We start from the raw sequence: 22,791 nt of genomic DNA on the forward strand, positions 1-22,791 counted from the left end.
GTGAAAGTAATGAGCTTGATGCTCCTTTCCAAAAAATATCAAGGGTCTTCATTTGTATGCTGGTGACATAATGATCGGTGATTGGCTGCCTATAACCAAATAAAAATTCTCGCATTGTATTTGCGAGCTGTTGACTATAGCGCATGTGCCAAGACCAGAGTGGGCACATTTGCTAGTTATAATGGACCTTATGTGCCAAAACTAATCGACAGAGTTTCTTAGTGCACGGTGTAATCCAGTGTCACGGTTCTTACCGCGTCCTCATCCTGCACCAGATCCCAGAGCAGCGTGTTGCCCTTCTTGCACACGTTGTCCAGGTTGATGTCAGTCACGGCGTTGCCAGAGTACTGGTGCTTGTGGACCTGCGGGCCTGCAGAGGAATAAAACACAGCCGCTGGTGAAAAAGAGAGCCATAAAAAAAAGGTTCAGTAAAGATTTACTGAAGTGCTAAAATGTCAAGCTAAAATATCATGCTAAAATATGGCAAGGATGACAACAAATCGAGTGACACTAAGAATGGCAATAAGAAAGCAGCCATATGGAACGCCCAGACGGTCACGTTTACAGGTAGAAGATGATTTTTTATTATTTAGCAGACGCTCTTATCCAGAGCAGTAGTGAGTGCATACATACACCGTGGGAATCAAACCCATAACCCTGGCGTTGCAATCCATTGGCGGCAGGTTGCCTAGCGGTTAGAGCGTTGGGGCCTGTAACCCAAAGGTTTCTGGATCAAATGCCAAAGCTGACAATGTAAAAGCCTGTCGTTCTGCCCCTGAACAAGGCAGTTAACACACTGTTCCCTGGTAGGCCGTCATTGTAAATAAGAATGTGTTCTTAACTGACTTGCCTAGTTAAATAAAGGTTCAAATTTTAAAAAATAAAAGTGCCATGCTCTACCACTTGAGCTACACGGGATTAACTGATGGTGAAAGCGTTTGACTGGATTGGCCCATCCAGACGATTAGTAGAACCATAACTACATGATTCGTGCCGCTGAAAACTGAGGCCCGTTATTGGTGTGCAATAAGTGGGTGAACCGTTCCGCGAGTAGGGTATTCTGAATTTTCCAGCCACGATTTCTGGGAAACCTGGGAATTTTGGGGTAAATTTAAGTCAATTCACAACCCTAGGTGCACCGTGCAGTGCAGCCTACCTTGCACCATGTGCTCGTGGTAGATAGAGGCCAGGTTGGGCAGGTGCTGCTGCAAGTGGGAGCTGAGCTCGGCGTGCGAGTTGATCTGCACCAGCTCCTCCTCACAGCCAGACTCCTCACCGTCAAAGTCGGCCATGTTCTTCTCCGACTTGGCGCTGATCTGGGAGCTGCTGCAGGACACGTCATCTGCGCTCAGCATGTCGTCCGCCATGTGCCTGGTGGATGATTCAATGTTAGAAGGGCAATGCATGTTGTTGTCACTTGAATAAGCCGAAGATTCACGTTGCAAGGAAAACAAATACATTTACACTGAATGCACAAAACATGGCTCTTTCCATGACAGACTGACCAGGTGAATCGAGGTGAAAACTATGATCAATTACTGATGTCACTTGTTAAATCCACTTCAAATCAGTGTTGATGAAAAGGAGGAGACAGGTTAAAGGATTTTATTTCACCTTTATTTAACCAGGTAGGCTAGCTGAGAACAAGTTCTCATTTACAACTGCGACCTGGCCAAGATAAAGCAAAGCAGTGCGACACAAACAGAGTTACACATGGAGTAAACAAGCGTACAGCCAATAACACAATAGAAAAAAACTAAGTCTATTTGCAGTGTGTGCAAATGGCGTAAGGTGGTAAGGCAATCAATAGGCCATAGTAGCGAAGGAGTTACAGTTTTTTACAATTGAGACATGGATTGTGTATTTGTGCCATTCAGAGGGTTAATGGGCAAGACAAAACATTTAAGTGCCTTTGAATGGGGTATGGTAGAAGGTGCCAGGCGTGTGTCAAGCACTGCAACGCCGCTGGGTTTCACACGCTCAACAGTTGCCTGTGTGTATCAAGATTGGTCCACCACCCAAAAGACATCCAGCCAACTTGACACAACTGTGGGAAGCATTGGAGTCAACATGGGCCAGCATCCCTGTGGAACGCATTAGACCCCTTGTAGAGTCCATGCCCCGACGAATTGAGGCTGTTCTGAGGGCAAAACGGGATGTAACTCAATATTATGAAGGTGTTCCTAATGTTTTGTACACTCAGTGTACATCTAGTTCCTCATGACAAATGTAGAAATGATTGACTGGACACTTCTACACATCTATGCAACTACAGGAAACTCAACTTGTCTACGGGTGGTGTCTAGACTCATTTGGACACCGACATAATTGCTAGTAGTTGGTCCTGATTCAACATGTAGAATCGGCCACGGACAGTTTGTCTTGGTTGGAGTCTGTAGTCGAAAGAAGCCTTAAAAAGAACCTCATCTCCCGAGGCAAATTTGCCGAATATAGAACATTGTGAAAGAGGAGATATAAAGAAGATAACAGGTTAGCGTAAAGAAAGCAAAAGGAGATGGTGATAGTCTTACCCTTCGTGGTGGTGGTGATGGTGGTGGTGGTTGTGAGGCCCGATGAAATGTCGGCAGTTGAACAGCTCGTTGCCCATGGCGTCCCCGAGGAACTCCCCGGGGCAGGGCAGGCAGGTCTGCTCCTGGGGGCCAGGGGCCATTTGGGATGAGGGGCCTCCCATCTCTGAATGTTGTTGTTCGGGCCCATCAGGCCGGGCCGAGCAGGCGTCCAGCATCCTCATGCGGCCCTCCATCGATACCGCAGCCGTTACCATGCCGACGGCTGCCTCGGGATTAAAGGGCAAACATTTGGGTTTTGGTCCGTCTCCTGCTCCTCTCTCGGCCCTGTCGCCATGCTCCTCCACCAGCGCCTCGCCCGCTTTCCGCTTCCTGACCTCCGGCTGGTCCCGGGGCTGCTTCTGCGGGCTGCCCTCAGCCGCTACGCCCCGGTTGTTCCCCTCTTCATCCTCTTCGTCGTCCTCATCTTCATCATCATCTTCGTCATCTTCCTCCTCCTCCTCCTTGAGGACCTCGCTGTCAGCCATGTCATCAGAGTGCAGCTCACTGCCTGGGCTTCCCGCTGACTGGCTGGCACGGCTGGAGCCCGCCTCGTTGCTGGAGCCCTCGCTGTGGCCACTGCTGCTGCCGGGCCCACTGCTGCCCTCCTCCATGCTGTTGGCCGTCTCGTCCGAGCTGCCCTGCATCGACTCCTGGACGGGGCGGAGAGAGGAGACCAAATCAGTTCCAGTTAAACCGGCCATGCATCAGAACCACGAGACGGGGATATGGACTTCGATTAGCTTTTTGATAAAAAGTCTAAAAAGTTTGCCAAGCCACGGTCTCCAATAGCTAACAAAAAAACAAGGCATGGATTTCTGAAGTGCTGGAAAGTAACAGTTTGCTACTAACAACAATTCCCATTAAATGTATTGAGAACATGCATCACTTGTTTCTCCAGCTAGATGGCGTGAAAAGGGTACTGGAGTGCTACTAACCTCCGTGTCAGAGAGTCTCTGCTGGCCCCGCTTGCTGCCGCCCATCATCTGCTCGTCCATCTCCATGTCGCTACCGCCGCTGTGGTGAGTGTCGCTGTTGTCACTGCTGTCCGGGCTGGCCGCTGGGGAGCCTGGGTCGAGAAGAGAAGCAGAGGCTTGATGCATCAGATTCCGCATCTCACAAAACATAAGGTAGTCTATATACAGTAGATATGTTTAAGAGCATATTTTTCTAAGCAAGTGGTAAACCATGGTTATTGGTATCTAAAAAGGTGTTCAAGGCTTTTGTTCCATCCCAGCACTAAAACATTCGATTCAACACCTTGATTAGTGCTGGACTGGACCAAAAACATGCATACCACTCACTTAACAGCACCGGAGTTGTTGACTACCACTGATCAAAAGGTATATCCCCTTGAAATACACAGACACAAACACAACCAACGTACCTTTCTTGTTGCCCATGGGGACGTTGGTGTTGAGCAGCGAGGCGAAGGAGCTCTGCTTGGAGAGCTGGGCCTTTGCGGACAGGGCGTTGTTCCACAGAGCCTTGATCAGCATGGAGGCCAGGTACAGGGTCTGGGGGAGCAGCGTAGAATTACATACAGAATCACAATTATAGGATCTTTATGGTGGGCAGGTGTCCAAGACAAAGAGCAGCTCTGTTACTTAGACTAGGTGTATGTGACTATAAAGCTCGTTATCAAAGTCTTTTTTTGTTTTGTATTTCACCAGGTAGGCCAGTTGAGAACAAGTTCTCATTTACAACTACGACCTGGCCAAGATAAAGCAAAGCGACAGAGTTACACATGGGATAAACAAAAGTACAGTCACTAACACAATACAAAAATCTATATACAGTGTGTGCAAATGGAGTACGGAGGTGAGGCAATAAATAGGCCATAGTAGCGAAGTAATCACAATTTAACAAATGAACACTGGAGTGATAGATGTGCAGATGATGATGCGCAAGTAGAAATACCGGTGTGCAAAAGAGCAAAACAAAGTAAATAAAAACAGTATGGGGATGAGGAAGGTAGTTGGATGGGCTATTTACAGATGGGCTGTGTACAGCTGCAGCGATCGGTAAGCTGCTCAGATAGCTGATGCTTAAAGTTAGTGAGGGAGATATGTCTCCAACTTCAGCGATTTTTGCAATTCGTTCCAGTCATTGGCAGCAGAGAACTGGAAGGAAAGGCAGACAAAGTAGGTGTTGGCTTTGGGGATGACCATTGAGATATACCTTCTGGAGAGTGTGCTACGGGTGGTTGTTGCTATGGTGACCAGTGAGCTGAGATAAGGCGGAGCTTAACCTAGCAAAGACTTATTGATGACCTGGAGCCAGTGGGTTTGGCGCCGAATATGTAGCGAGGGCCTGGCCGACGAGAGCATACAGGTCGCAGTGGTGGGTGGCATATGGGGCTTTGGTGACAAAACAGATGGCACTGTGATAGACTACATCCAATTTGCTGAGTAGAGTGTTGGAAGCCATTTTGTAGATGACATCGCCGAAGTCGAGGATCGGTAGGATAGTCAGTTTTACGAGGGTATGTTTGGCAGCGTGAGTGAAGGAGGCTTTGTTGTGAAATAGGAAGCCGATTCTAGATTTAATTTTGGATTGGAGATGCTTAATATGAGTCTGGAAGGAGAGTTTACAGTCTAACCAGACACCTAGGTATTTGTAGTTGTCCACATATTCTAAGTCAGAACCGTCCAGAGTAGTGATGCTGGACGGGTGGGCAGGTGCGGGCAGCGATCGGTTAAAGAGAATGCGTTTTGTTTTACAAGCATTTAAGAGCAGTTGGAGGACACGGAAGGAGTGTTGTATGGCATTGAAGCTTGTTTGGAGGTTTGTTAATACAGTGTCCAAAAAAAGTCAGATGTATACAGAATGGTGTCGTCCGCGTAGAGGTGGATCAAGGAATCAAGAGGGACATCGTTGATATATACAGAGAAAAGAGTCGGCCCGAGAATTGAACCCTGTGGCACCCCCATAGAGACTGCCAGAGGTCTGGACAACAGGCCCTCCGATTTGACACACTGAACTCTGAAAAGTGGTTGGTGAACCAGGCGAGGCAGTCATTTGAAAAACCACGGCTGTTGAGTCTGCCGATAAGAATACGGTGATTGACAGAGCCGAAAGCCTTGGCCAGGTTGATGAAGACTGCTGCACAGTACTGTCTTTTATCGATGGCAGTTACGATATCGTTTAGTACCTTGAGCATGGCTGAGGTGGGAAGGTACGGTGGGATTCGAAATGGTCAGTGATCTGTTTGTTAACTTGGCTTTCGAAGACTAGAAATGGCAGGGCAGGATGGATACAAGTCTAACAGTTTGAGTCTAGAGTGTGTCCCCCTTTGAAGAAGGGGATGACCGCGGCAGCTTTCCAATCTTTAGGAATCGCGGGACGATATGAAAGAGGTTGAACGGACTAGTAATAGGGGGTTGCAACAATGACGGATAATTTTACAAAGAGGGTTCAAATTGTCTAGCCCAGCTGATTTGTACAGGTCCAGGTTTTTCAGCTCATTCAGAACATCAGCTATCTGGATTTGGGTGAAGGAGAAGCTGGGGAGGCTTGGGCAAGTAGCTGCGGGGGGGGGGGGGCTGGTGATATGTAGATCAAATCACACTCAACATTTGATTGTCCACTCCTTGCCGTGGCCTAAATTTGCTTATTGTTGTGTTTCCTTGCCACAATACTAACTAGTATCGCGATACTGGCATCTTCCCGGATCGAGGTAATTCGTAGAATACCATGAACTACCATTGGGCACTCATGGTGTGTGGTGTGTGTGCGTGTGTACCTGTTCGGTGTGCGCGCTGGGGTGCAGGCCGGACACCAGGTTGAGGACGTGGCGCAGCGGCACCGGGTCCAGGTTCTTGATGAGCGAGGGGAACAGGTCGTGGATGTAACGGCTACAGTGCTTCAGCTACATGGGAAGAACAGATAGAGAGGCAGGGCCAAGGAGAACATCAATGGAAAAGAACAAAAAATAATTAAATGGATTATGATAGCAAAACTAATTGGTAGAATACAGTAAAGAAAAATAAGTAAAAAATATCCATACAAATTCAGAGTAGGAGTGCTGCTCTAGGATTAGGTCCCTCAATTTGATTAGAGGCTAAATGTATCCTACAAATCCACATTTCTACGCTGAAAATCTTTATACATGCGGCCCCTGGTGTTTAGGACCTAGTTACCTGAGCTGCGGCCCAGATGCAGTCCACATGCTGGGTGCTGAGCCTGCCCTCTGCGGCAAGGAAGTTCAGGATCACTTGGCACTGCTTAATTATCTGGAACGACAACAAAGAGGCACAAAGACAAACTCTGCATTATAACAGGGGAGTTAAAACACAGATTGCCCATAAAAATGTATCGCATTAGTGTAAGAACGACTTGGAATGGGAAAACTCACCTCTATGTGCAAATTTGGTCCAAATATGTGCTCCACCACATTGTTGTTGATTAGCCAGTCAGCTAGTTCCTTTGCTATTGACCTGGAGGGACAGTTTGAGGTACGCTGCTTTTAACGGTCCGTGGACGCAGTGCTAAATCAACTCAATGGACTTATGTTTCATTGTAAAAATCAAATCAATTGACTTACGTTTCGGTGTCGGACACCAGAGACTCGTTATTACAGACATCGTTGAAGGTGTGGAGCTGATTCTGTGGGGAGAAAACGAGTTGTAAAAATGTAATGAATGTATGCATGTACACATCAGTGTACTTCATTTAGTGAGTTATTGACCCTCGTGTAAAAGTCTTAGTTACATTAAACTGAAAGTCCTAGTGAAGCTTTAACAATGTACACCTGTGTCAAAAACAAAACAGCTGTCACAACGTGCTTCACAGTAACCCGGCCTAGACTCCTCCCAAAGAGCAAGCAACTCGGCAGTGTGCGAGTCTCACCGTGATTTGGCTGAGGCCGGCTAGCCTCATGGTGAGCGTGGGGGACATGAAGTATTTGAAGGCCAGGTCCAGGCTCTCCTTGTCGAAGCACAGTGCGCTGTCCAGCGGCTCCTTCACCGTGCTCCACATCAGGTCGGCCATGTTGCGTGCAGCGCTCTGGCGCAGCTCCTGGTCCGACAGCTTGCACAGGTACCTGGGGAGGGACACATTTGGAAAGAAGTTACTTGTGAATTGAGTTAACTTTGTTTAAACCAGGAAGTTTCTTCATTAGGAAATACTTTTAATTTGTTTTGTTTAGTTTTAAAAAGTAGAAGACATGGTAGACAGGTTGGACATAATGACTGGACAAATGAGACTAAACAGTCAGGACTAAGTGTGGGGCATCTATCGAGGCTGGCTGCAACACTCCGATGAGAAGCACCGTGACAATAGTTGGCTACAATGAGAATGGAGTCTTTGCGATCAATAAGATACAGTATGTATCTTTTTAATAACTTCTGAGAAAAACAAACATTGTGCTCAATTCAGGAGGAAGGAATGATACGCTATAAGGTGTCAATGCACTGGAGTCAGAATTTCACATTTCATCATTCTTCGTCGACTAAGGATCAAAATGACTAAGGAATGTTCCATTTGGACATCAGGACCAGTTAAACCAGCCCACCCAGGTCACATGACAGAGGTATGACGAGGCCTGCGAGATGTCTGGCTGCTCCAAGGTCATGTGAGGAGAAGCTGACTGGAGCACTGGCCACTGTTACCATGGCGAGGGAAGCTCTTCCTAGCAACACCAGTTGGTGGCACAGCAAGAGAGGGCTCAAAGCTGCAATTGCTTTCCATCCAGAAAAAAATATATATATATATATACAGTCAAGTATCTGACCGAATTTTGAAATTCAACTCAAATACAAAAATATGCTTGCTTTGTAAGAGCATCCACTAAATTCATCCTTGATTTATGCTAATCGACTGCCAATATGCTGGATTACACCATTTGCATAATGTCCTCCTAATACTACATCCCCGATTCATGGGAGCATCTCTATCAAGTGCGTTTGATTGTGTGTTGGAAAGTGGCGGGCGAGTTGAACAACACCGCACTGTGTATACAAATTCAATATGCATCTCAAACAGCCCCTTGGGCCATTTCTGACGAGAGGAGCTCCGACTGCAACAGCAACTCTCCTCTCCTCTCTCTGCCCCATTTTCTTATTCTCTTACAATGACTGCAGGGAAAAAAACACTACGCAGAAGTATGGGATGCCATATTGTATAGAGCTGTTTTTGATATGGGGAAAACGGCATGACTAACATTAACCATTATATTCAATAAAAGATTTGTGATTCAATCTGTATTGACACATGCCTAAATAGGGATTTCAAGGCACTAGTGAAAACTCATTGGCGGTGAGAAACTAACGAAGACTTAATGATCCTCACTCTGAAGTAAATAGAGATTTCACCAAAAGAGTTTCATTGATATGGAGAGTGTGAACTTACCGTATTACATACGTGCGGAACGGTATGATGTGCTGCATGACGGCGGGAATGTGCAACCATATTCGGATCTGTGTGTGTGTGTGGAGAGAACAAACAGAATTGGAATCAGACCGACATCCCTCGAGATGTGTGAGAAGCAGTGGAAAACCTAAAAAATGGATGCCACTTTAACAGAGCTGGCTGACAACGGCTTATTCACTGCAATTACTGACAGAGAGAGCATTCACAAATGAAACAGCTGTGCTATAACATAGAAACTGCATCAAGAACATCTGCATATGGAGCTGAAACAGCATCTGGAGGTAGTGGTAAATATGTCCAGGATTGGGTGGCTAAATATTAGGCGGTTGGGCTGCAATGTTGGGTGGCTGGATTAATTTGTTGGGTGGCTGGATTAATTTATTGGGCGGCTGCCAAGTGGGCTGTGGTGCCATTTTGGGATCAACTCCTACTCACATTGGAGACGATGGTGATGAAGGCGTGGGCGATGGGGAAGGGCAGGCTCTCCGGCGTGCCTGACTCAAAGCAGTCCTTCATGAGCGACAGACCGTGCTTGCCACAGAACAGGCAAACATAGCGCAGCAAATGCAAGGGGACCTCCACATCCTGGTCACGGGGAAAAACAAGGTCAATGCAACTTTATTGTCCACACGGAAGTGGAAAACTAACTTTGGCTTCATATCGCAAATCATAGTGGAAGAGACTAGCGTGATTGGTGCAACTTAATGGTTTCAAGTGGTTTCATACCCTCATCTCCTTTTGGTTTATCAGAACTATAGATTGAAAGCAATATGGTGGAAGGATGTATACTGGGAATTTGCTTTCACTTGTCTAGTTCTTTCACACCATCTCATGAAGGAGAAGAGATTATGGCTTTTTTGCAGCCTATTCAGGAAAGAGTACGCAGACCAGAGCTGGGTACATAGTATATGAAATCTTTGAGCATTTGCTTAAGCCTGACTGGTGTGCCAGATAAGTAGGGAGCTTCATCAATAAGTGTATCGATGACGTCTTTACCACAGTGGTCATACGTACATACTCCAACCAGAAGCCATGGATTCCAGGCAATATCCGCAATGAGCTAAAGACGCTTATAAGAAATCCCGCTATGCCCTCCGACGGATGTGGCAGGGCTGGCAAACTATTACGGACTACAAACGGAAGCAGAGCCGCAAGCTGCCCAGTGACAGGAGCCTATCAGATGAGATTAATTACTTATATGCTCGCTTCGAGGCAAGCAGCCCTGAAGCATGCTTGAGAGCACCAGCTGTTCTGGACGAATGTGTGATCACGCTCTTCATAGCCGATGTGAGTAAGACCTTTAAACAGGTCAACATTAATCTGGCCGCACGGACGTGTACTAAGAATGTGTACTAAGAACATGCGCGGACCCACTGGCAGGTGTCTTCAATGACATTTTCAACCTCTCCCTGTCTGAGTCTGTAATACCAACATGTTTCAAGGAGACCACCATAGTCCCTGTGCCCAAGAAAACTAAGGTAACCTGCCTAAATGCCTACCGACCTGTAGCACTCACGTCTGTAGCCATGAAGTGCTTTAAAAGGTGGGTCATGGCTCACAGCAAACACCATTATCCCAGAAATCCTAGACCCACTCCAATTTGCATAACGCCCCAACAGATCCACAGAAGACGCAATCTCTATTTCACACCACACTGCCCTTTCACACCTGGACAAAAAGGAAAACCTACATGAGAATGCTATTTATTGACTACAGCTCAACGTTCAACACCATAGTATCCACAAAGCTCATCAATAAGCTAAGGATTCTGGGACTAAACCCCTCCCTCTGCAACTGGATCCTGGACTTCCTGACGGGCCGCCCCCAGGTGGTAAGGGTAGGTGACAACATATCTGCCACGCAGATCCTCAACACGGGGGCCCCTCAGGGGTGCGTCCTCAGTCCCCCCCTGTACTCCTTGTTCACTCATGACTGCATGGTCAAGCACTACTCCAAAACCATCAAGTTTGCTGATGACACAACAGTGGTAGGCCTGATCAACACCGATGAGAATCTATAAGGAGGAAGTCAGACCTGACAGTGTGGTGCCAGGAAAACAACCTCTCCCTCAACATGATCAAGACAAAGGAAATGATTGTGGACTACAGGAAAAGGAGGGCCGAGCATGCCCTCATTCTCATCGACGGGGCTGTAGTGGAGCATGTTAAGAGCTTCAAGTTCCTTGGTGTCCACATCTCCAAAAAACAATCATGTTCCAAACACACCAAGACAGTCGTAAAGAGGGCACGACAATGCCTATTCCCCCTCAGGAGACTGAAAAGATTTGCCATGGATCCTCAGATCCTCAAAAAGTAATACAACTGCACCATCGAGAGCATGGTTGCATCACCGCCTGTTATGGCAACTGCTCGGCCTCTGACCGCAAGGCACGACAAGCAGTACCAGAGTGCCAAGTCTAGGTCCAAAAGGCTTCTTAACAGCCTCGACCCCCAAGCCATAAGACCCCTGAACAGCTAATCAAATGGCTACCCAGACTATTTGCATCGACCCAACCACATTTTTACACTGCTGCTACTCTATTGTCAATGCATAGTCACTTTACCTATATGTACAGTACCAGTCAAGTTTGGACACTTACTCAATCCTGGGTTCTTCTTTATTTTGACAATTTTCTACATTGTAGAATATGTGAAGACATCAAAACTATGAAATAACACATAAGGAATCATGTAGTAACCAAAAGTGTTAAACAAAACAGATTTTATATTTGAGAATCTTCAAAGTAGCCACCCTTTGCCTTGATGACAGCTTTGCACACTCTTGGCATTCTCTCAACCAGCTTCATTTAGAATGCTTTTCCAACAGTCTTGAAGGAGTTCTCACATATGCTGAGTAGTTGTTGGCTGCATTTCCTTCACTTTGCGGTCCAACTCAACGATCTCATTTGGATTGAGGTCGGGTGATTGTGGAGGCCAGGTCATCTGATGAAGCACTCCATCACTCTCCTTGTTGATCAAATAGCCCTTAACACAGCCTGGAAGTGTATTGGGTCATTGTCCTGTTGAAAAACAAATGATAGTCCTACTAAGCGCAAACCAGATGGGATGGTGTATCGCTGCAGGATGATGTGGTAGCCATGCGGGTTAAGTGTACCTTGAATTCTAAATGAATCCCAGACAGTGTCACCAGCAAAACACCCCCACGGTTCACATGGGAACCACACATGCGGAGATCATCCATTCACCTACTCTGTGTCTCACCAAGACATGGCGGTTGAAACCAAAAATCTCACATTTGGAATCAACAGACCAAAGGACAGATGTCCACGGGTCTAATGTCCATCGCTCGTGTTTCTTGGCACAAGCAAGTCTTCTTTGTATTGGTGTCCTTTAGAAGTGGTTTCTTTGCAGCAATTCGACCATGAAGGTCTGATTCACGTAGTCTCAGCTGAACAGTTGATGTTGAGATGTGCCTGTTACTTTGTGAAGCATTTATTTGGGCTGCAATTTCTGAGGCTGGAAACACTAACGAACTTAACCTCTGCAGCAGAGGTTTCATCATAGCACTTGACGGTTTTTGCGACTGGCACTTGAAGAAACGTTTAAAGTTCTTGAAATTTCCCAGATTGACTGACCATCATGTCTTAAAGTAATGACAGACTGTCGTTTCCCTTTGCTTATTTGAGCTGTTCTTGTCTTGCCATAATATGGACGTGGTCTTTTACCAAATAGGGCTATCTTCTGTATACCACCACTACCTTGTCACAACACAACTGATTGGCTCAAACGCATTAAGGAAAGAAATTTCACAAATGAACTTTTAACAAGGCACACCTGTTAATTGAAATACAGTCAAGGTGACTACCTCATGAAGCTGGTTGAGAGAATGCCAAGACTGATAAAAAATGTCACCAAGGCAAAAAGGTGGCTACTTTGAATAATTTCAAATATAAATTATATTTAGACTTGTTTAACACATTTTTGGTTAATACATGATTCCATGTGTAATTTCATAGTGTTCATGTCTTCCCTATTTTCCAACAATGTAGAAAATAGTAAAAATTCAGAAAAACCCTGGAATGAGTAGGTGTGTCCAATCTGGTACTGTACATATTACCTCAACTAACCTGTGCCCCCACACACTGACTCTGTACCGGTACCCCCTGTATATAGCCTATTCTTTAATGTTATTTTTTCTATACATTTTTTTAAACTTATGATTAAATACTTTTAAACCGTTGGTTAAGTGCCGGCAGCGTGGCCTAGTGGTTAGAGCTTTGGACTAGTAACCGAAAGGTTGCAAGTTCAAACCCCCGAGCTGACATGGTACAAATCTGTCGTTCTGCCCCTGAACAGGCAGTTAACCCACTGTTCCTAGGCTGTCATTGTAAATAAGAATGTGTTCTTAACTGACTTGCCTAGTTAAATAAAGGTAAAAAAATGAATTAAAAAATGTAATGTGACAAATACAATTTGATTAGAGTATTCCATTGGTTTTATTCCAGCTAGGCAAGATCAATTAAGCACAGAATACTATCTGAACTCCGGTCTGATGCAGACTATGAACTTTATCCTGTAAAAATATCCCTTAAAAATGTTTAACATGGTAGAGAGGTAAGAGCTGGAAAGTTATTAAAATTAGCCTGAGACAAATTATTGTACTCCGGGGAAAGATCGACAGTACTTGGAGGTGGAAATTAGCCTCAATTTAATAAAAACTCTAAATATACTGCAGACACATTTCACACCTCATGTGTACGTTGGCCTGAAAACCACAAGAGGGACCTGAGATCAGTGTTTAGAGAGCCTTCTCCCTCTGTCTCCCCTAGTCCTAAAGGAAACATTTGTAATTGGACCCCTGAGGGAGAACTATTCTAGGACCTATTGTTAACCAAATCTACACCAAACCTCCTCGAGTGAAAACCCATTACAACGACCTGGGAACAGTGTTCAGAGTCTTGCCTCCCTCCTCTCCCAGTCCTAAATGGGACATAGCTGTTGGGTTCTGGGCATGCCACTTTTCATGCAGCTTCCCAATAAAATATAAATAGACCCAATATGTCATAAATCACTAAGATGAGTAACATGACCACAGGAGAAAGGAGAGGGGACTAGGAGGAGATTGGCGATTGGTCAAACAGGCAGCCCAGACATTAAGGCAATGGGATGCATCCCAAGTGGCACCCTATTCCCTATATAGTGCAGTACTTTGACCAGAGCCATACGGGCCCGGGTCAAAAGAAGTGCACTCTAAAAAGGGAATAGGGTGCCATTTGAGAGACGTAGATGTTGCTGTAAAGAGTTAGAACCGACACAAAGCGACGATCAGGCAGATTGAGTATTGTGTTTTCCTTACATTCATGTCGCAGAAGGAGCCGAGGATATTGCTTTCATGAGCAGAGATGTCCTGGAAAAAGGAAACAAAAACAAAGTATGACGAGTATATTGTATACTGAGAAATATTAGAGAACATTTTAGAACAGGATGACACCAATGTCATTGTCAAGTATTAAGTACCCCATGGAGACAAATACTGATTCCATAATAGAGTTGTGTACGCTTTTACCTCTATGGTGCCGTGTGTGTTGTGTCGGCGGTACATATTAAACCATTAATGCTTTGGTGGGGTGGGTGTTGCGTAGGGGCGAACCATGTTATTTGTTTACCTCTACAGTGGGGTTTGGGTATGTATTGTGTTGTATCAGGGTGTGTCATTCCATTACCTCTATTGTGGGGTGTGTGTTGTGTTTGTAAGCCGTGTACAGTGGGAACTGGATCTGGAAAATCTTGGCGGCGCAGAGCAGCAGCTTCTCCCGGTCCTCTGTGCTCCACGAGTCAAACATGTCCTCCTGAGCCTGGCTGTCTGTACTGCTGCTAGCTCCAGCCTCAGACACCCCAATACCACTACTACTTTCCTCTGGCTTGGGGGCCTCCTGCTGGGCCTTGCTTGTCCCCTGGACTGGGTTCTGGTTGTTGTTATTCTGGTTCTGCTCCAGTGCATCCCCGGCGGCGTCCTCCTCCGCTGAGTCCCTCTCCACATTCAGCGGCTCGTCCTCAACAGGCGAGGAGGGCGGTTGCTGGGGGTGTGGCCCTACTCCAGTTATTCCACCCTCTCCCTCGTCTCCCCATTCTGTCCCGGGCCCCTCCGTGCCACCTGCGGCCCTGTCCCCGCTGTCGGTGACGCCCCGTTGGCTGTTGGTGCTGCAGAGGCGGTCCCTCAGGCTGGTGACCTGAGCGATGACCAGGTTGATGAGGGCGTAGACCAGCTGGTTGAACACCTCCAGGTGCTTGTACTCCTTGAAGCAGCATAGACATTGCCTGTGGAGGGAAAGGAGGGGTGGCCAGAGGGATTGTGTGAAATACGAATCACGAAGACCCACCAGTGAGTCACATTCAACTCCTACTGGGGTCACAGTTCGAGGCTGACTCATTCCATTTGGATGATCAAAGAATCAAAACGTTTGGGAACCATAAAAAGGCAATGCACGGTCCACACTGCAGTGAACTGTAGCTTCTGCTTGTGTTGGCCTCAACAACCAGACAGCTTTAGAGAGACTCATCTACGGGCTCAATTCAATCAAACTTGCATTGAAGCGAATAAGGCATAGAAAAATACTTTTCTCCCCATATTCAAATAAAATAGCAAGAGGAGCCTAGTTTTAGGTACTTGCAACATAAAATATTCAGTTCACTCACTTTCTGAATAAGACATGTAAAGTAGGATTTAGTTGTATTAACAATGCAGAATATTCATTGTTGGAGGATTTGATTGAATGAAGCCCTTGATCTATTGAGCTCTGTTCATGAATTCTGTTTCTTTTGACAGTTATGTAATGTTAAAACGCATGTCTGACTATATTACTGACCATCCTATTTTAGAAATTCTCCCCCCCCCCAATGTATTTTCATAAGACAGCAACCAAATAACACACATGAAGGATCCCACACAAATGACGGATCCCACTAATCAGAAACACAAAGAGAAGAATGCAAAAGTAGAAGAATGCCTTCAGTCAAGTTTCCCTGATTAGCCAAGCACTTTTCCCCCTGATCTCAGAGAGTGGGAGAACTACTAGGAAAGGTCAATAATTCCTCAAGGCTCTTCTCCGCACAGGCAGGCAGGCAGGCACGCACACGTCTAGCTAAACAACAATAAATCCACCACTATGCAAGACGAAAAACCTATTATGACCTACTTGTCCTCTGGTGACCTTAGCGAGCCTACATGCTAAGCTACACTTAAAACACATTGGTTAGCCTTTGGCGCTAGTAATAAATGATGAATTCACGGCTGATAATGACCTCCGAGTTATCCAGGAGTGGATATCCTCCCCTTTTAAATATTAACGGTCTACGTTCCAAATGAAACCCTTTTCCCTACATAGGGGTCAAAAGAAGGGCACCTGGTCAAAGTAGTGCACTAAATAGGGAAGAGGGTTCCATTTGGGACAAATCCGTGGAAGAATAATGAATGCGGGGAACAGAGGAGAGCGGGAGACTGACCTCTGGGTCCATGAGCTGATGTAGCTGAAGACTCGTAAAGCATGCTCCTTCTTCAGCTGTAGGCCCTCAGTGCTGTCTGCATCCGATACTGGAGGGGAGAGAGAGCAGACAAGGTGGTGAGTACAGTTCAATGTACATGGAAAAGGCAAGTGTAGGACATGACACTTGACCCACACTGCTTGTTCAAAGGCTACTGGCCTATATAGTGGCCACGCGCTAGAAAATTGCACACATAGGAAGCTGAAATTGCAATGCAAATATTTTAGGCATTATCCAAGACCGTTGAAGAGGGAATGGTGGTTGTCAGACACTTTGCTTCAACAACAACAAAATATATTTCCGGAGGCGCAATGCGAACGGTCCTTTGGTCAACAGGAGAACAGAGATGATCGTCTCTCTACTCTGGATGAGAGACTCACCCATGGAAGTCTCAAGCCTCTGGTGAGAAACGTACCTCAGCACCACATTAGCACGGCGCCACGCAAGGCTCCCCATCGCCGACCACTAACAGGTACACCAAAATGCCTTCCCAAGCAGCATTGGATTGTACAACAGGCTAAAAATAAAGTCAGCTACTGTATTATGTGTTGGTGAATAGGAATGGGGGTAGAAATACATTTCACTATTTGAATAGTATCAGACATTGTCGTCGGTATCCGGATATTAGAAATATATGGTCAGGGACGCATTGTGTGCCGTTTTCTCCTAAGTCTGGACGTAAACAGGCTACCGAAATCGCATACAGTGTGCGATGTTATCAGCAAGCACTCCTCCCACAAGTCTCCAGAAAGCGTGTGTTTTGGGACCGAGAGGCACCTTTTCATTATATTGCTGGAGGAAATACACTACCGGTCAAAAGTTTGAGAACACATAGTCATTCAAGGTTTTTTCTTTATTTTTTACTATTTTCTACATTGTAGAATAATAGTGAAGACATCAAAACAATGAATATAAATCAAATAAATACAAAAACATTTTTTGGGGCTGGAGTTATGCTAACCCGTTTGTGTTGCTTGCTCTTGACTAGCTACAGAGGTTAGGCTGGCTCGTGTGCAACACTAGTTCGCTACTGCCATCAGTTGTTGCTGTATCATATATTGCCTAGTCCACAGTTTTTAGAATGCATACTGGCATTTGAATATAGCGCTGGAAAAGGGAATCCGGACACACTGTGGACACCATAGACACATTTAAATGTAGGTGCAGGCGCATGACATGTTTGGAATTCCATAAATCAGAACTCTATATCAGAATACTAAATCTGCATGAACTGTCAAGTCTAGACACGGCCAGAGAGAGAGACGCTGCCTGGCTACAGCCTAGACTAGCTGACTTGTAGCAGGCAATGTTATTTATCATCCCATGCAATAGTGCCCGTCTTGACTGGAGTAGACTACAAAAACAATAGGTAGCTTGGCTAATTTAGGCCACATTTAGCACCCTCTCCCCAACCCCATTCAATAAAACTAAAGCCTACCTATCGGTTGCTTGTTGTAGCCAAATAATTTCACTTCCGTAATTTAATTCTGTCTCAATGTGTAGTGAACACTCACTGCACATTGAGCCTCGTTGATTGGCCAACATAAAACAACAAGCGACACGTGAAGGCTACCAGACAGCTACCGGCCTTTTTTAAATGGGGCAAGTCATAAAAACTTAAACAGCTGATTATATTAAATTAATCATTTGAAATGTCACAGACCTTGTATGTAACAATGTCACATGGATATTTAAATTTAGAAAATGCCTGTGTTAAAATAGGCCTATACATTTTCTTGATGCAAAAATGTTTTCCCACAAGTATTCAAATACTAACATCCTTTAAGACATTCGTAAAACCATGCACATCCCTATTGGTGACACACAAACACACAGTCTCAAAACAAAATGTAAGCGACGTGTGGGGCAAGGCATGTCCAATGGAAGGTTATTGCCGTGTCAAAAGTTCAGCTCTAACATTTCTGTGGAAAGTGCAGCATTGCCTATATTATTTCCGCAAACCCAAAGCACTCGTGTCTTCACAAAGTCATTGGTGTAAATGAAAAACATTTGTGACACTGGGAGGCTGCATTTGTGACGCATCATTTTCAGCCGCACCCACAGATCTGTTGTTGTTGTACCAACAGCCTATTTTCTGCTCTCAGAAAAAGAGAAAACTGACCATATTGTCGCCTCCCATTGGCGTACATGCCGAGGCTACTAACAAGAAAAGCAAAAGGACACCCCGATGGAAGTGTTAGCTGATACGCAAAATGACTTAGCCCACATATTAAAGGCTTTTTAAACTTGCAAACCCACACGAGTGCTTCATGTTAGACTTTTTCTTATGCCACTTCAGACCCAATTTTTTTTGGGCTTTTCTGGTACTATTTCACAACAAGAGCACCTGTGGTTGTTTTGGAATACTTGAAGAGTTACTGCTACTTATTTTTCTTCACTACTAACTAAAAGTTAAAAGTTTAAGATAAATTACTAATGAAATCAACTATACATTGAATATTGCACGTTATGTTTGAGGGAGAAGTGTCATTTAAAAAAGGTGCAGCCTACATGCAAACTTTGTGACAAAGTTTCCATACCCGACTGACCTAGGCCTCAATGTCACATCATGCATAGTACATAATAACAACCACTGTGAAAATTGGAGTTGTGCCAAAACGCTACCAAGAGAAACAGAAAACAGAAAGTGGAACTCGTGTCTAGGTAAGTGGGTCTGTTCTTGAGATGAAGAAACAACAAACAGGGTTCTAAAGTTCACCAGGGCAACTTGTCTTAACTCTGACCCAACTGTGTGTTTGCCTTCATTCCCTTTTCAACCACTTTTTTAAATTGTATTATCTTGAACTGGACTCGGCCAAAATTCCCAGCTCCCTTCATAAAACAATCCATGACATTGTGTTCAGTGGCCTGTACCAAAAACATTGCGATCATCCCCAGATAAGACGATCTGGATATCCCAGCCATTGTTCTGACAGCAAAGCTTTGAGCTTGTAACAAAAACATTAGAGAAGTAAAATAGACACCTACAACTCAGCAGTTCTCAGCAGGGCTCTGCTGTGCTCAACTGCCTGTGTTGGTGGAAGTAACGTCAGTTGGCTTAGGTGCTGATCTAGGATCAGTTTGTCTTTTTACATCAATGGATTAGTATTAGGCTAGGGGTGTGTGGAGTGCCAGACAGCATCTTAAAGCAGGGTGTGTGGAGATTGACAATGGCAGTCACATGTTACATTTTAGTCATTTAGCTGACGCTCTTATCCAGAACGACTTAGAGGAGCAATTCGCAGCGTCTTCTTCAAGGGGCCATCGACAGATTTTTCACCTAGCTGGCACGGGATGCGAACCAGCGACCTTTTGGTTACTGGCCCAACACTCTTAACAGCGAGACTACCTGCCACCCTGCAGGATTACTTGCACAGCATATTCAATAGCAGGTTGAAACCCTTCATTCCCTCAGTAAATCCCTCACTTCCCTTGCATGCATGCAACCACACACAAAGAATTCCCGGGTTCATGCATACCGCAACAGCAAATTTGGGGTCAGGGGTCACCTAGTGAACACACCCATGGGGCTGCCAGTCTCACACACATGGGGCTGCCAGTCTCACAGCCTGGCGCTCCAGACAAGACTCTCACACCTCTATTGGCGGCAGCCTGGTGCCGACAAACACTCACACAGGGGTGTACTCTGTTTTGCTCAACAGAGGGAAGACCCCAGTCACACGTAAAACAGCAGCTCTACTGTGAAAACATACTCCTGTGTGGCCTACTAGCCATTTCAGAATTATTGTTGATAGACGTACATGTGGGCCAGAGAGAGGGTGTTTTGCTCAAAGACAAAAGAACCCTTTTAAAAGAACCCTTTAAGAACACTAGTGACATAGGCCTACTCCTCCACACACTTTAATAATACATCAGTGTGTTCACTGATTATAGGCCAAAGGAAATGTATAGAACCTTTAAGTAAGGCTACATTTCTCTCACCAAATGAATGAGCGCCTAAAGTGTCATACTCATTGCTCATTTGAATAACAGATTTGCAGAGGGGATAGGTTATGTTATATTCCATTCATCTAGTTTATTTTAAATGTGTATTGGCAGGATGAAAGAACCTTTGAGCAGCAGCATCATGATGACCCTTTCAAAGGGGTCCTGCAATAATCAACACACAACTGCTTTACCATGTGGGTTTGGATGTCCTCCCAAAACATGGAGACAATTTAAAAAACGATTACTCCCCTCTGGTCCAAGTCACCAAATCATACACTTAGTCACTAATATCAGACTGAAAATAGGTGTAAAACATAGAACTCACAAGACATCCTAACTAGTAAACAAACATATTAAGATTAAAATGCAAAATCCCATATTATTGATGGCAAACAACTCATATGGCAAGAAGCACAGTACACCAGGCCATAAGGCAGACTGTCTGTCAGCAGTGTCTTCTTGCTACCATCGCCAATGCATTCCCATATTCAGTTCGCTAACTAGGCAAAACAAGTACACTCTACATATACAAACCATTGCAATTTCATAGACGTATAACTAGCTATAGATGCAATGGAGGAAACAAGAGACGTAGCCCCCCCCCCAAAAAATGGGCCTTTGTTTATTCGCTCCCATATCCCGTTATGAAAGCAATATGGCCTAGTTAGCTAACGTTTCATCGTAGCTAGCAAATAATCTGTTCTGATGTTATACTGTCCATTTGAATCTTAACTAGGAAATACATACAATGGCATTCGAAGGCACATTTGATTTGTATTAATAACAAGTTTATAATAGTTAACTAGCAAACAAAAACTCAAATGAATCATAGTTGGCATATGTTACATGCCTAGCTTGCTAGCTAGCTTAATGTATTTACGTAAATAAACTAGTGACCCCATATTACTCAGCTAACGTTAGCCGACAATGCTAAATATTTGCTTGTAATCTGGCAAAATTATATTACAGCGCCTGTGTCAACTCAAACATGAAAACTAATCAGTCCGTTTTGATGCTAGCTGGCTAGTCAGTGAGTTAACGTTGGACAACTCGTTAGTCAACGTGAAACTGACAAACATATCAACCAGACAGGCTAGCTAGAAAGAGCGAACACGCCTGCACAACATAACCACTTCCACAGCCACCCCTCTCGTCTCGGACATAAAAAAGGCACATGCAATGTGTAGCAAACATTTGTTATGGGCAAATACATGTCAAACCACATGTATACAGGCAGTTAACCAAACTGTTAGCTAGCTAACCAAGTTACCATACAATGGCATCAACCCAATCTAATTAGTTAGCTAACTAAGTTAAATTATGTTCAGAATCTTGTCTAGCTAACAAGCCAGTTAAATCTGCTCAGGCATCCCCTTCATCCTGCAGCGATTTGACAGAGACAGGCCTCAAAGTTGCAGACAAGGTTCCATTTACATTCAGATCATTAATTCAAGACAAGGCCTTACATTGGCAGCTGTCTGGCTAGTGGAGAACCGGGTACGATCGCTAGCTGTCCAGCTTCCATCAGGTAGCCTGACTTAGCTAACGTTAGCTAGCGTTAGGGGACCACTACGGCCAAAACATTGAATATATTTTTTTCACTTACTTTCATTTAAAACCTCCACCAGCTCGGCGCAGTTTTCACACATCGTTCATTAAGAAAATAACAAAGGAAAAGTGTAGTCAAACCATTGGAAATTGTTGATGGATACGAATTGTTGGCACCTGGTTGTTTTGGGGGAAAAGGCCCGACGTAGTGGTTGGTGAAGGTTTGCTAATGCATTAAATAAAATAAGGGAGAGTAATAGATTCAGATTGAATTTGATACTAAATATCGTTGATAAAGTCAAAAAGTAAGAGGCATTAAGATTCAGTCGAGTCAATATCCAATCGGAGCGTTACTGGAGAGTGTAGATACCGCAGCCATATTGAAAAGGGGTGGGGGCACAGCATGTTCATAATTCGTAACTTTCCGTTGTCTCTTTCGCCTTGTTCGTCTTTTTCCGCTAGTCTCGCGGTTACACCATCAGCAAAAACTGTTTACAAATGGCGTTTCATTCACAAGCAGCAAACAGTCAAGAGAGCACCAGCCAGTAGCCACTGAGGGGATTCGATTATCTGGCCCAGGTTACCCCGGTGAGGGAAGAATACACAGGGCATATGCCAGGTGGCCCCTTCAGTAATGAGAACATTGAGAACTCTTTTGAAATGTCAAAAATAAATTTGATGGAAAATGTTTGTTTCAGGACGAGTCACAATGCTGCCTTGTTGACAACATTATAGAGCGACGCAGATTACGGTTCGATTTGAGGGTGCTCCTCCCTCATTGCTTGTGCCCTTTCACGTCACGCGCCATAGACCGGTGAACTGCGGCTCAGGTTTATAGATGGCCCTCATTGGCA

The 22,791-nt window shown here is 44.9% G+C and overlaps 1 protein-coding gene across 6 annotated transcripts in view; it reads right to left on the reverse strand.

The window, feature by feature from the left end:
* Positions 1–22,358, reverse strand: part of LOC109865684 (ubiquitin carboxyl-terminal hydrolase 34) — a 57,402-nt gene extending 35,044 nt beyond the window's left edge. For 3 of the 6 annotated variants that reach the window (XM_031798988.1, XM_031798991.1, XM_031798989.1), the window contains exons 1-16: positions 21,996–22,358; positions 16,403–16,490; positions 14,623–15,217; positions 14,256–14,306; positions 9,375–9,524; positions 8,919–8,986; positions 7,419–7,611; positions 7,114–7,175; positions 6,925–7,006; positions 6,710–6,802; positions 6,313–6,438; positions 3,955–4,084; positions 3,506–3,636; positions 2,532–3,220; positions 1,157–1,371; positions 255–394 (exon numbers count right to left, since the gene is read on the reverse strand). In XM_031798988.1, the coding sequence (XP_031654848.1) occupies positions 255–394; positions 1,157–1,371; positions 2,532–3,220; positions 3,506–3,636; positions 3,955–4,084; positions 6,313–6,438; positions 6,710–6,802; positions 6,925–7,006; positions 7,114–7,175; positions 7,419–7,611; positions 8,919–8,986; positions 9,375–9,524; positions 14,256–14,306; positions 14,623–15,217; positions 16,403–16,490; positions 21,996–22,038 (2,856 nt within the window). In that variant the 5' untranslated portion in view covers positions 22,039–22,358. The remainder of the gene's footprint in view (positions 1–254; positions 395–1,156; positions 1,372–2,531; positions 3,221–3,505; positions 3,637–3,954; positions 4,085–6,312; positions 6,439–6,709; positions 6,803–6,924; positions 7,007–7,113; positions 7,176–7,418; positions 7,612–8,918; positions 8,987–9,374; positions 9,525–14,255; positions 14,307–14,622; positions 15,218–16,402; positions 16,491–21,995) is intronic. The other 3 variants (XM_031798993.1, XM_031798990.1, XM_031798992.1) reach the window with 3 other exon arrangements.
* Positions 22,359–22,791: the final 433 nt, after the last annotated feature.

This window comes from Oncorhynchus kisutch, linkage group LG20, assembly GCF_002021735.2.
Source record: "Oncorhynchus kisutch isolate 150728-3 linkage group LG20, Okis_V2, whole genome shotgun sequence".
Classification (NCBI taxonomy): domain Eukaryota; kingdom Metazoa; phylum Chordata; class Actinopteri; order Salmoniformes; family Salmonidae; genus Oncorhynchus; species Oncorhynchus kisutch.